At 39.5% G+C, this 13,239-nt stretch overlaps 1 protein-coding gene across 2 annotated transcripts in view; it reads right to left on the minus strand.

The window, feature by feature from the left end:
* Positions 1–1,831: 1,831 nt before the first annotated feature.
* The window catches only part of CHRDL1 (chordin like 1), a 167,760-nt gene continuing 156,352 nt past the window's right edge, over positions 1,832–13,239 (minus strand). For both annotated transcript variants that reach the window (XM_077479865.1, XM_077479780.1), the window contains 3 exons: positions 4,399–4,563; positions 4,187–4,276; positions 1,832–2,712 (listed from right to left, as the gene is read on the minus strand). In XM_077479865.1, coding sequence (XP_077335991.1) covers positions 2,582–2,712; positions 4,187–4,276; positions 4,399–4,563 — 386 coding nt within the window. In that variant the 3' untranslated portion in view covers positions 1,832–2,581. The remainder of the gene's footprint in view (positions 2,713–4,186; positions 4,277–4,398; positions 4,564–13,239) is intronic.

Raw genomic sequence — 13,239 nt, forward strand, 5'->3', positions numbered from 1 at the left:
CTTTTATTCTAGAGGTCATATGCTTTCAGAAAATATATGGTGTTGGGGGTCTTTCACAAATTCTGAAAGCTGTAAGGGAAAAATGAAAACCTTGAGATTTTTAGTGAAAGTTGGATATTTAAATTTTTTCCGTACATTCAACTTTCACCATTTTGCAAAAAGGGGCAATGTAGAAATTAAATTTTTTTGTTATTTATTAACTCCATACAGGTTAAACGTTTATATTTAGTAGGGATTGAGCAGGAGTTTTGTAAAATGTTTTGTGTTTTTATCCGCTAATAATGGTTTTAGTGTATTTTTTGCAAATAAATTGGTTTGATAAACATTTACCCAAATACCACAGAGTCTAAAAAATCAGTAGCACCTTCATTTTCACTATTTCGCAAAAAGGCGCAATTAAAAAGTTACAAATATTTATTTATTAATTCAATACAGGTTACGCTTTTATATTTAGTAGGAATTTTGTAAAATTTGCAGTGTATTTATCTGCTAATCATGATTCTAGTGGATTTTTAGCAAAAATATTCTGTTGATAAACATTTGCGCAAATATTGTGGGACGTTATAAATCAATAGCACCTTCTCTTTTTTTCTACTGTTTATGTGCTTTCAGAAAATATATGGTTTGCGTGTTTTTTTTTATTTCTTTAATAACTTCCTGTCTAGTGTGTTTTTTTATTGACACTTTTTTCCCTCAGGTGAATGAGTACGATGTAATTGATATTGCACTATCAATTTATGCAGTGCTTTACATACACACATTGTACACTCACATCGGTCCCTACCTCAAGGAGCTTACACTCTAAGGTCCCTAACTCATTCATATACTAGGGCCAATTTAGACAGAAGCCAATTAACCTACCAGCATATCTTTGGAGTGTGGGAGGAAACCGGAGTACCCAGAGGAAATCCACACAGGCACAGGGAGAACATGCAAACTCCAGGCAGGTAGTGTCATGGTTGGGATTCGAACCAGCGACCCTTTTTACTGCTAGGTTAGAATGCTACCCACTACACCACTGTGCCCAGTATGCGTGGTCTTTTACAAACTTTGAAAGCTATAAGTGAAAAAAAAAAAAAGGAATGGAAAAATTTCAAAATGGTCTGGCCACCTGAGTATACAAAATGGAGCATAGGGCCTGGCAGTGAAAGGGTTAAAGTGCCGTCTATTGATAATTTTGAGTAGCATAATTTTTGGCTATTTTGTAGGTGCACAGGTTTTGAGTCTTGACGTATTTGGTATCTACTTACTTGACACTCATCTTTTATTTTGTATAAAAAAAAATGCAAATTAAATTGTTTTGATGTGCAATGAATTTCATTTTGGTCTTTTTTTACTGAAAATATAGATTTGTTAAACACTTACACAAATATGCGAAACTGCAATTTCCGTCTTTTGATTGTACAAGACCTCTGTATTCAGAAAATATGGGGTAAAAAAATGTTATGCTGGATTTATGTAGTTTTAGAGCCAAAAATGCAGATTCCAACACTTGTATGGGATACTGTAGCTTCATCGATTGATAACATGCTATGAGCAAGGCTTAGGCTGAAACATGTTAAAATTTCAAAGATGTTGTAACTGCCTCAGTACAAAATAAAATTTCAAAGAAGGAGTGATCGTATGCCGGCTTTTGATTACTTTGGATTCATGTTGGGCGGAATAGCCAGAGCATCAGCACAGAGCCCATCATCTTTTTATTGCGGTAGAGCTTGGGTGAGTTCTTAGAATTGATAACATTTGTCTAATAACTCTTTCAGAATCATACATTTTGCGCATTAATTCATTCATGTTATATTTAAAACAGTTTTAAAAAAAATAAAGCACTAAAATCTTTTACTCCCCATAACTGGTTAGTTTATTTATTTCCATTATATATATCTAACCATCCCAGTCATAGTAATATCAAAAGTAATTTATAGAAAAAAAAATTCTAGCAAGGCTAAAGGGTAAATTGAAAAATATTTGGCCAAGCAATGTGGCCATGCTGGTAGGGGACTTTGATATTTATGTTAATGTCAGATTTGTCCTACAAAAAAAAACCTCAGTCAAAAAGGGAAACCTTTATGCACTTAAGGTTGTATAATAAGCAAACAATTTCACATTAAGTGGCAAAATCATGCAGAGCTGTGTCTATGCCAATACAATGTATCACTGTTATTAAATGACACACTTGGCCAACAAGACAACTGTTCATCCAGGTATATTTAGACAGATGCAGACGTATATCGAGCAGCTCAGTATTTTCTACATAACAGCCCTCCATCCTTCTATCAAGTTATGCTTATTCCATTAATTTTCACTTTCCAAATAAACATTTTTTGCTCATAAAGAAGAAAATTGTGTGTTTTTAATAGTTGTGCCAGCCCTCTAAGGCATAAGAGGAAGAATTTAACTGCTCACAGACTCCTACACACTTGGATCTGCCAGTTACTTTTCTGCAACACGCCATGCTTAATAGTCCCTGCATTCTGGGTTTGGCGACAATGTTGACTTAAGCAGAATCAGCCTGCAGTCCAGCTACAAATCCAATGTCTTTAGGCTGCTTTTGATTTTCTTTTCCCTTTCAGTGTTTTTGCTTTCAACAATGACCCTTTTCAGTCTTGTCCAGGTACAGAACCTTTACCAAATCTTCCAGCTCCGTCCGGCAAATTCGAGTTTCACACATGTGGCTGATCTGTAATTCTCCCTCACTGAAGATTTTCCACTGGCCTAGAAAAATATAAAATCCTATTATGAAACAAGGATGGGAGTTTCTCCTATTTTGCTGTCATTTTCCTGGATTTTAGCATAATGTGGGGAGGAGGAGACAGACATAATGATCTTATTTGTGATCGGCTTCTGCACTGCATAGTAACTGGGTCCCCTTTATAGGTAATAGCATTAACTGATAAAAGGAAAAAAAAAAATTCATTAAATATCAGCTGCCAGTATAGAATAGATGCACAATCTCAACTGATATATTTAAAGTTTTAGTACACTAAGCCCTTGTACACACGGTCGGACATTCCGACAACCAAATCGGATTTTGTCAGACGGATTTTTGTCCGAAACTGGTGTTGCATACACACGGTCGGACAAAGTTGTCGGAAAATCCGATCGTTCAGAACGTGATGACGTTATTTCGTTATGACGGGACTACGTTCAATCTAGTAGCCAATAGCTTTGGTCTAGGAATTTGATCTGAGCATGCGTGGCACTTTGTCCGATCGGAATTCTCTACAAACGATCGGAAAATTCAGATCGGGTCATGTTGTCGGAAAATTTTATAGCCCAGCTCTAAAACTTTGTCGGTCGGATATTCCGACGTAAACAGTCCGATGGAGCCCACACACGGTCGAATTATCCGACAACATGGTCCGATCGGACATTTTCCGTCGGAATGTCTGACCGTGTGTGCAACGGCTTATATGGCTACAATCACTTCATGCAATGTGAAACATAATCTGTTTGTAAGTGCCCGTTCACACAGGGGCGACGCGACTTGCAGCGCGACTCACAGACGCGACCTGCACACGACTTCAGCAGCGACTTGCAAAATGACTACTGTATAGAAGTCAATGCAAGTCGCCTGAAGTCGCCCCAAAAATAGTACAGGAACCTTTTTCTAAGTCGGAGCGACTTGAGTCGCTCCTATTAGAACGGTTCCATAGTACAGAACGGAGCGCGACTTGTCAGGCGGCTAAGTCGTCTGACAAGTCGCGGTAGTGTGAACGGGCACTAAGGGTAAAGACAATAGGTACTGTAACAGCTAATAACAGTAATTTGTACTGGCTTTAGTGCCTAATATAGTGCACAAACAGAACAGAACATCGACCAACAATTGTGCATGTCCAGCCTCTGAAATACCAATGTTGTTATATACAGTATATATAAAAAAAAAAATATATATATATATATATATATATATATATATATATATATATATATATATTTATTTTTTTTTATTTTTTTTCAATTTGCATTATTTTGCCATACCAATTCAAATACATTGGAAAAAACAGCAATAAATCAAAATGCAGAAGTCTGCTTTTTGAATTACTGTGGTTTTGATCAGTAAAAGGTGATTTCTGATTCTGATATTTGTTACTCACTTTGCACATTGCTCTTTGCTTATGTAATAAACTGGGTACAGTCAGATACACTGGCTCTTTATAGTTTCATGCTAAGAGAAGTGGGAACTCACTTGCTGTTGTCCTTGTTATCTGTTTGAATTCCTGCTGTTCTTCAAATTCTTCCTTGGACATTTTTTCAGTGTAAAACTGGCGCAGGACACCTGAAGAACAAAGGTTCATTGTCTATACAGACGGAAAAGGACATTTGTGTTTCATCATGTCTGGCATAAGTAAATTCCATAGCCAAAAAGCAGCGTTTACAAACCTCATATTGTCTGATTACCTTTCTGAATTATCCAAACATGAATTTCCGCCAATGAAGGATCTTCTGTCACCACTGCTATTTTCCTGACTGTTTCTCCTTCCTCTAATAACACAGACTCAAACACTGGAATGGTCTCTTCACATAAGTAGTCTTTGTCACCTGAATGTGGATCTGGGATTTCCTCTGTAACAGAACACAGAAGAAAAGGCAATACATTCCGGAAATAAAAAATAAGTAGAAAAACATTTTTTTTTTTTGAATTTCTGGTTATTCATTGTATGTCAAATAAAAAACTGTGTAGATAGAAAAAAAATACTTTGCAGGTGATAAAATAAGATATGCAGAAAAAAAATGAAATGAAAAAAAGCTGCTAGCAATAAACACAACAGAAAAAATTGTGCAACAACATATAAAACCTGAATTGCCACGATATGTGTTCAAAAAGTAGTGAAAACAAATAAAATGTCAAACAACAGTCCATGCCATGTTTCCATGTGAGGATAAATGGTAAATGCAGTATATAAAAATAACAGTCTTTAAGGACGGGTCCAAAAGGGCATGAGGCATGGGCCCTCGATGACGTCACCCATGATGAAATATGTAGGGCATCACCTGACGTGCCCAACCTATGACTATGTAAGAGACACCATACCACGGGGGACAACACAGCAGAGGAAGACAGCCACAGAAGAGAGGTTTTATTAGCGGGTTACCGCCAGTTTGGAAGAACACAGCAGCGGGAGAAGGCGGCGGTGACAGGAGAGACAGTGGCAGGAAAGACGGCTCGGGAGAAGATGGTGGATGGAGAAGACAGTGACAGGAGAAGGTGGAGGTGGGAGAAACAGCGGCAGGAGAAAATGGTGGCAGGAGAAGACAGTTCAGGGAAGAAGACAATAAAGGACTTGTCAAATACTGGCTATTGTTTTTCTTTACATTTTACAAAATTTTTTGGTGAACGGATACCCATTCACATGTGGGGGAGGCAGGATCTGGGAGCGCCCTTGTTAAAGGGGGCTTCCAGATTTTGATAAGCCCCCTGCACGCAGCCCCCGACAACCACCAGCCAGAGTTTTTGGGAAGAGACCCATGTTCAATTCTTTTAATTGTTTTCTGGGCAAGTTGTGTTTTTTTTACAGTCACCCTGCAGACAGCTGAGGACTCGTTGCTTGTTAAGGATGCGGCGGCCGGCTTTCTGGCCCCTTGCTTAGCAACCAGCTATGTACTGTGAAAATAAAAACTGCAAAGCTTACATCTTAAATCAGTAGCATATGCTGACAATAGGAGAATGCCTAATCGTTAATGCCACATGAGCATGGTTGGTACCATAATATTAATGCAAAACATCATTGTATAGAATGAAAATAATCAAACATTAGTAATTGTATTTTCTATGTATGATTGTTCTCAGCTCCATAGCATAGTGGTATGCCCTGGTAAAGGTTAAAGCCACGGGTTTGAATCCTCCCGATAGTATCACCTTCTGAAAACATGCATTGTACTCAGTAGCATAATTAGCCAATGCACATCAGTTTGGTTTATTCTATAATTTTAACTCTTCAAATGCATGCAATGGTATGTAATTATTCAATAATATTATGGTGTGGAATTCCAAAGATCTGGCTTTTCACAAATCCTGGAAAAAAACGGCATATGGTTGTCCCCTCCAGTACATACCAGGCCCTACGGGTCTGGTATGGACTTTAAGGAGAACCTCATGCCAAAATGTAAAAAAATATTAAGTTTGCCCTCTCCCCAATCCATACCAGACCCTTATCCAAGCATTCAACCTGGAGTTCAGGAAAAGGGGGGACAAGCAAGCGCGGGGGGGAACCATATCATGCCACATGCCCTCAACATGGGGAGGGCGCTTTGGGGGTTCTTCCACAGCACCTTGTTGATAGGGACAAGAGCCTCTTCCCGACAACCATGGTCACTGGTTGTCGGCGTCTACGGGGGACAAGGGGACTCCCAGATCCCCTCCCCCCCATGTAAATGAGTACCCCCTACCCATTCATCAAAAACATAGTGTAGTGTGACAAAAGACAATAGCCAGTTTTTAACAATTCCTTTATTAAAAATGTCTTCTTCCCCGCTTCTTCTCCTTCTCTGATTCTTCCTTTAATATTCCTCCGCCTTCTTCTTCCCCCGATTCTTTTTCCAGTCTTCTTCTTCTTCCTCCGCCACTGCTCCCGCCACCCACCCACTGAACAAGAAAAAAAATGACCCCCCTCTGACATTGTGGCCAGCCGATCTGTCCACTTCCGTAGAACATATTTCATATATAACTATGGGGTGTGGCCAGTGGATGACATCAGGAGACCACGCCCTCTTGTGACATCACAGACCCATCTTACCCCATACAGTGAAGTCACAAGGCATGGGGTCTCGGAATAACGGCATCTGCCCCATCGCAGCATCACAGGAGGTTCACTTTTTAAATCTTCAGTGGGAGCGGCAGCAGAGCAGAAGAATGGAGGACGAAGCAGGGAAAGAAGAAGCTGGAGAAAGAAGGAGAAGACCGGAAGAAGAAGGAGGAACAAGAAAACATTTTTAATAAAGTAATTGTCAAAAACTGGCTATTGTCTTTTGTCACCCGAAGGGCCTGGTATGGACTGGGGGGGGCACTATGCCATTTTTTTTATCGATTTTTAATATATATTGGCACAAAATTGAATTACATTACATTACAGCCATGAGCAATTTTCAATTAAATTTTTAACTTTAGAAATATAATTTTGCTGTGGCGGTTATACACATGGGCCAGATTCACCAATTTACAGGCAGATTAAGGGGACCCTCCCAGGCACAATATTTAAAGGATTATTTCATTTTTATTGTTTCACTTTAAGCATTATTAAAATCACTGCTCCTGAAAAAAACAGTCGTCTAAAAAAAAAAAATCAATTGATGCATGTCCCCTGGTGCAGTACCTGGGTCCCCATACACTTTTTATGGCAAATAACTTGCATATAAGCCTTTAGTGAGGACTTTGGATTTTGCAGGTTGGAGCACCATTGACTTCAACTATTGCCGCATATGAGATCTGACAGGCATGTTCGCCGGCAATATAATGCTTTCCATTTGCATGTCCGATCAGTTTCTGAGAGTTGAAGTCCTAATTGGCTTTAATTGGGCACTATTTTCATGGACTGCCGGATCACATATTGGCGCTATACTAAATGACTGTGTGTGCTCTTAAAAGAATTACAGTACTAAACAACAAAAAGAAAGTTAATAGTAATATATTATCCAAGTTTGTATCCAGATAATGTGTTCAATAAATCTTGGACCAGTTGTGTGATACACTGGTCTTTAAAAATTATTTTTGTATACTGTAGGTCTTCAGGGATAATTAAGAGATATTAATCATAATATAGTAATTAGTTGTATAGAGAGTATGTAAACATGAAAAGAAATTAATTATATGTTGTCCAATAGGCTAATCTTAAAGCTATTGTTAATGATCATTTTATGTATGTACTCATATTTTAATTGATTGTTGTCTAGAAAATGGCGGAGTATTGTAAATGTTATGAAAGTAATGATTCTCAGCTTTTCTGGGTCTACGTAGATATTCTGTATAATGTATATGTTCATCAGGGCTGGACTGGGACAAAAATTTGGCCCTGGACTTCATCCAGACCAGCCCACTTTAATTTTGCAAACAAACACAAAAACAGTATATAAAACTATACGTAATTGTGCAAAAAAACATAAGTAGCATAACATAAGGAGTCCTCACTAACCTCTTTTATTATTTCACTTATTCTTCTCTGTATTTTTCTCATCTTTCTCACATCACTGCGTGAAGTTGAGGGCAAGCCGCGCAAGCCATTACTTTGTCACTTTAACCGGCCCACTGAGCCATCGGCCCACCGGGAAACTCCCTGTAGTCCCAATGGCCAGTACATGCCTGATGTTCATATAATAAGAAGAGATATCTGGAAAGCCATTAATTCAGGATTTGTAAGAAACGGGTCCTCAAGCCATTTGCCTTGAACTCTGATGTTAGTGTCAATTTGGGCCCAAATGAAAGGTGAATGTCTTGCCAGTGATCATAAACTGAATAGAGATGGCTGCCTGCATTATCTTAGCAATTAATCTAAGCAATGGAATATCCTCAGCTGACCTGTGGGAAAGTCATCAAGAATTTAACATTCTCACCAGCCAAGTAAAGCTGTTATTTATCCAAAATATTGAAGTCGAATGTACAGGAATATGATACATAAGCTTCTGTCTGCCAGACAGGTCTTCAGCATTTAGTCATCTTGCAATCCGCTAGTTAAAGAGGACCTGTACAGTGTGTTCTGAGATAGTCTGACTTTGTTTTTGTCATCAGGGAGAGCAACATAGCGATAAGGAGAACAGTTTGAATTTATGTCAGTGGTAAGGAAAGCCATTGTGCAAGGTTGTACATGCACCTGCATGCGAATAGGAAATACCACAGACACACAAACATTTTACCTTTAATTTCCATTTTAAACTGAATGGGTTGTTTTGCAAGGTAAGGGTTCAAATATAATTTAAAGAATATGTTATTCCAACATTTTTTTATTCCTGATATGTGTCTGTTGTACTATGTACTTTTGTACTTTTATGTACTTTTCCCCCCTATACATTGTAAAGCACTGCGTAAACTCTTGGCGCTATATAAATCGTGAATAATAATAATAATCCTGTTATCTTTGTTATTCTTCCTTTGTGTGAAATACCCCATGGGGTATTCAAACTGACCATGCTAGTTATGAGAGCACATACATCCCAGTTAGGTCAGTTTTCTGGCTGTGCTGGGAGCACAGCCTGCCTGTCCTCCAATGGGCAGAGTTGTGCTAACACATTCCTTTACACAGCCATTCATTGGGAATACCTGTGTACTAATGTTTCTCCACCCCCACCCCCACCTCTCTGAACACCTAGAACAGAGAAACGTGATCACTTATTAAAAAAAAAAAGAAAACATATAGGTATTTATAATGTTTTTATCCAGATAAACAAATGTTTTTTCTTTCGTTTCTATTTTAAACTTATTGGGTTGTTTTACAAGGTAACGGTTAACATATACTTTAACCGACTCAGCCCCAGAAGATTTTACCCCTTCCTGCCCAGAGCAGTTTTTGCGATTCGGCACTGCGTCGCTTTAACTGACAATTGCGCGGTCGTGCGACATTACACCCAAACAAAATTGACGTCCTTTTTTCCCCCCAAATAGAGCTGTCTTTTGGTGGTATTTCATCACTTTGTTTTTAATTTTTTGTGCTATAAACAAAAAAAGAGCGGCAATTTTGAAAAAAACTCATTATTTTTTACTTTGTGCTATAATAAATATTCACCTAAAAATATATATAAAAATGTTTTTTCCTCAGTTTAGGCCGATATGTATTCTTCTACATATTTTTGGTAAAAAAAGATTGCAAGATTGTATGTTGATTGGTTTGCACAAAAGTTATACCGTCTACAAAATAGGGGATAGTTTTATGGCATTTTTTTTTTTTATTAGTAATGGCGGTGATATGCGATTTTTATCAGGCCTGCGACATTATGGCGGACACATCAGACAATTTTTATACTATTTTGGGACCATTGTCATTTATACAGCGATCGGTACTATAAAAATGCATTGATTACTATGTAAATGACACTGGCAATGAAGGGGTCAGCCACTAGGGGGCGATGAAGGGGCTATGTGTGTCCTAGGGAGTGATTCTAACTGTGGGGGGGGGTGGGCTCCCAGTCACATGAGAGCGATCACCATTCAGGGAGCGGTGATTTCTGTCATGACACTAGCCAGAACAGGGAAGTGCCTTGTTTACACCCTCGTGTGTTCAGACTTAGTCTGAACACATGAGGAGAGACAAAGACGTAAAAGAAAAATAAGGACCCATTGGGATAACTATCTAGGGATATGGGGAGAAGAACTGAATACATCCAGTGCTTGTGTACATGTGGTTACCTCTTTTGCCGCAAGGTAAGGGGCCACTACCTATCAGTGTGTGTTTGCACGAAGTGGAGAAACACCTGGATGTTTTCACCTTTTTGGGATTGTTGCACATCTAAAATACTTGCACAGTGAAGCACCTGCACTATGGAAGATTTGCACTATATGCATGGCTGAACGTTAATATATTTATATGCCGATTTATATATAGAAGATTTTTTGGGATAAATAGACTATCACTTATTTTTATTTTATTTTTTGTTGGATTTTCACGAATTTAATCTATTATTTGTGTGATAGAAATTCATATATCAGCTGTTAGCCCTTGTACACACGGTCGGACATTCCGACAACAAAATCTGTCGGATTTTGTCTGACGGAGTTTTTCCGAAACTTGTGTTGCATACACACGGTCGGACAAAGTTGTCGGAAAATCTGATCGTTCGTAACATGATGATGTTATTTCATTACGATGGGACTACGTTCAGGCTAGTAGCCAATAGCTTTGGTCTAGGAATTTGATCTGAGCATGCGTGGCACTTTGTCCGATCGGAATTCTCTACAAACGATCGGACAAAGTAAGATCGGACCATGTTGTCGGAAAATTTTATAGCCCAGCTCTAAAGCTTTGTCGGTCGGATATTCAGATGGAAACAGTCCGATGGAGCCCACACACGGTCGGATTATCTGACAACGCGGTCCGATCGGACATTTTCCGTCGGAATGTCCGACCGTGTGTACAAGGGCTTACACTGTTGTTTGCATTACTTTGCACAGGTTAGGTTCACAGAATGTATGAATATTGTTCTTTCTTGAATGGTATCACTACCTTTACACCTCCGTAGTGTACTGTATATATATCATTGATTTATTTTATATCATTCACTTTACACTTTATTACAGATTTTTTGCACGGATTATTATATATTATTGCTTACATTTGCATTATTTGAACAGATGGTATTTTCTGTGTTTTTCTGATGTTATTTAGCACTTTAATGGTGTAGATACTGATACATCTTTGTGCACAGGATCGTATTATATGAACTTTTACTACACTTTAATCTATACTCTAATTTTACTTTATTCTAGTATTATTAAAATACATTCCTTGTTTCCCTATACTGAAGAACTATATCTGTTGCACTCTACACTTACTGGCTCTCTACCAGTACTGCGGATTATAGTAACGTATCTCCCTCATTTTCATCACTATTTTTCCTATCTTACTACTCTGTAGAACAGCGCAACACCACCCTCTTAATCTAATACTATTTGTAGTGGATACAGTTTGATCCACATTCGGTGTCTGCAGCAGTTAATTTTTTTGATACTTTTTACATGGTAGCGCAGGGATATTTATTCATTACACTAGTACTAGAATTACTGCCAATGCTCTGATGATATCTCACGTGTGTGGGATAATTTCTGGATGATTGCTGTATGCGTGCATGCGTGCGGGACCAATGTGCGCTAACACAGGTGACGGGGCACTTAAATTATTTTTTAAATTATACGATTTTTTTTTTTTGCTTTTAAATGTAAACATCCTTTGTGACAGCCATAAGCGTGTGACAAGTATTCTTTATGGATGGATCTGGAGTCTATAAGACCCCAAACCCCTCCTTTGCCCTTGATAAGCATTCAAAACACCAAGATCTGTGGTCTTTGAATACTTTTGATTACCATAGCGAAGACCTGATCAAAGCCGATCCCGGTTTTGAATGGGTCTCTGACTAGCCGGAAGAGGGGTGCCGGTTGGTAACTCAGGCCTCCTGGTGGGATGGGAGAGCCCGAGCAATCTGTGGAAGGCGGGGAGAGGGGGGATGTCCCCTCCTACTGCTTTTAATAGCAACCGAGTGGCTAGTTAGCCGCTCTGATTGCTATCGCAAGAGAGTTGACTGTCGGCTCTAGAAACGGTACCGGGTTAATGCCTGCAACTTCTCCAACCCTTGGTCCCGCAACTTGATATTTAAGAAGTCGGTCCTTTCTAAGCCCACGTACACACGGTCGGAGATTTTGGCAACCAAATCCTTCGGATTTTGCCCGTCGGATTTAGTCCGACGGATTGTGTCCGAAACTGTTGCATACACACGGTCGGGCCAAGTTGTCTGATTTCGCGGTTGCCAAGAACGCGGTGACGTAAGCCGTGTACAGCGGGACTAGAAAAAGGAAGTTCAGCACCATGTCCGGCACCCTTTGGGCTCCTTCTGCTGATCTTGTGTTTTAGTAGAAGTTTGGTGAAAGACGATTCGCGCTTTTCAGATTAGTGATTCAGATCGCTACTGCTCTTCAGGCATTTTTTATTGTCTGCTTGCTTCTGCTATTCAGGTCGTCCTTTCAGGCCTTGCTGTTTAGCGTTGCTTTCTGGTGTCCGTTCTGACCAGCCGACCGTTTTCCAAACATGTTTCGTCTACGTACTCATCGTACAGTTTGTGCTGTGCAGGGGTTCTTACTTAGACTTTGACACAAGCCAAAGGGCTTGTGTCAAAGTCAAAGTAAGAACCCCTGCACAGCACAAACTGTACGATGAGTACGTAGACGAAACATGTTTGGACGACCAAGAATTGGTTGCGCCAGCGTCACCAGTACTCCCACATGCCTTTGCTCCGTGAGATCCGTGAGAATAATCCTGATCATTTCTGGATTATTCTCAGGGTGACGGACCCCGTTTTTCACTGTCTGCTTGCTTTGCTGTCCCCTTATATCACCAGGCAGGATACCTGCATGCGGCAAGCCATCACTCCAGAGCAGAGGCTCATCGCCACGTTGTGCTACTTGGCGACAGGGAGAAGCCTTCAGGACCTCAAGTTCTCTACAGGCATCTCCCCCCAGGCTCTGGGGATCATTATTCCAGAGACCTGTTCTGCCATCATTCAGCTCCTACAGAAGGACTATATTCTGCTAAGTTTTATCCTTAAACA

This window comes from Lithobates pipiens, unplaced genomic scaffold (assembly GCF_037356315.1).
Source record: "Lithobates pipiens isolate NorthernLeopardFrog02 unplaced genomic scaffold, aLitPip1_a1.2 Scaffold_1, whole genome shotgun sequence".
Classification (NCBI taxonomy): domain Eukaryota; kingdom Metazoa; phylum Chordata; class Amphibia; order Anura; family Ranidae; genus Lithobates; species Lithobates pipiens.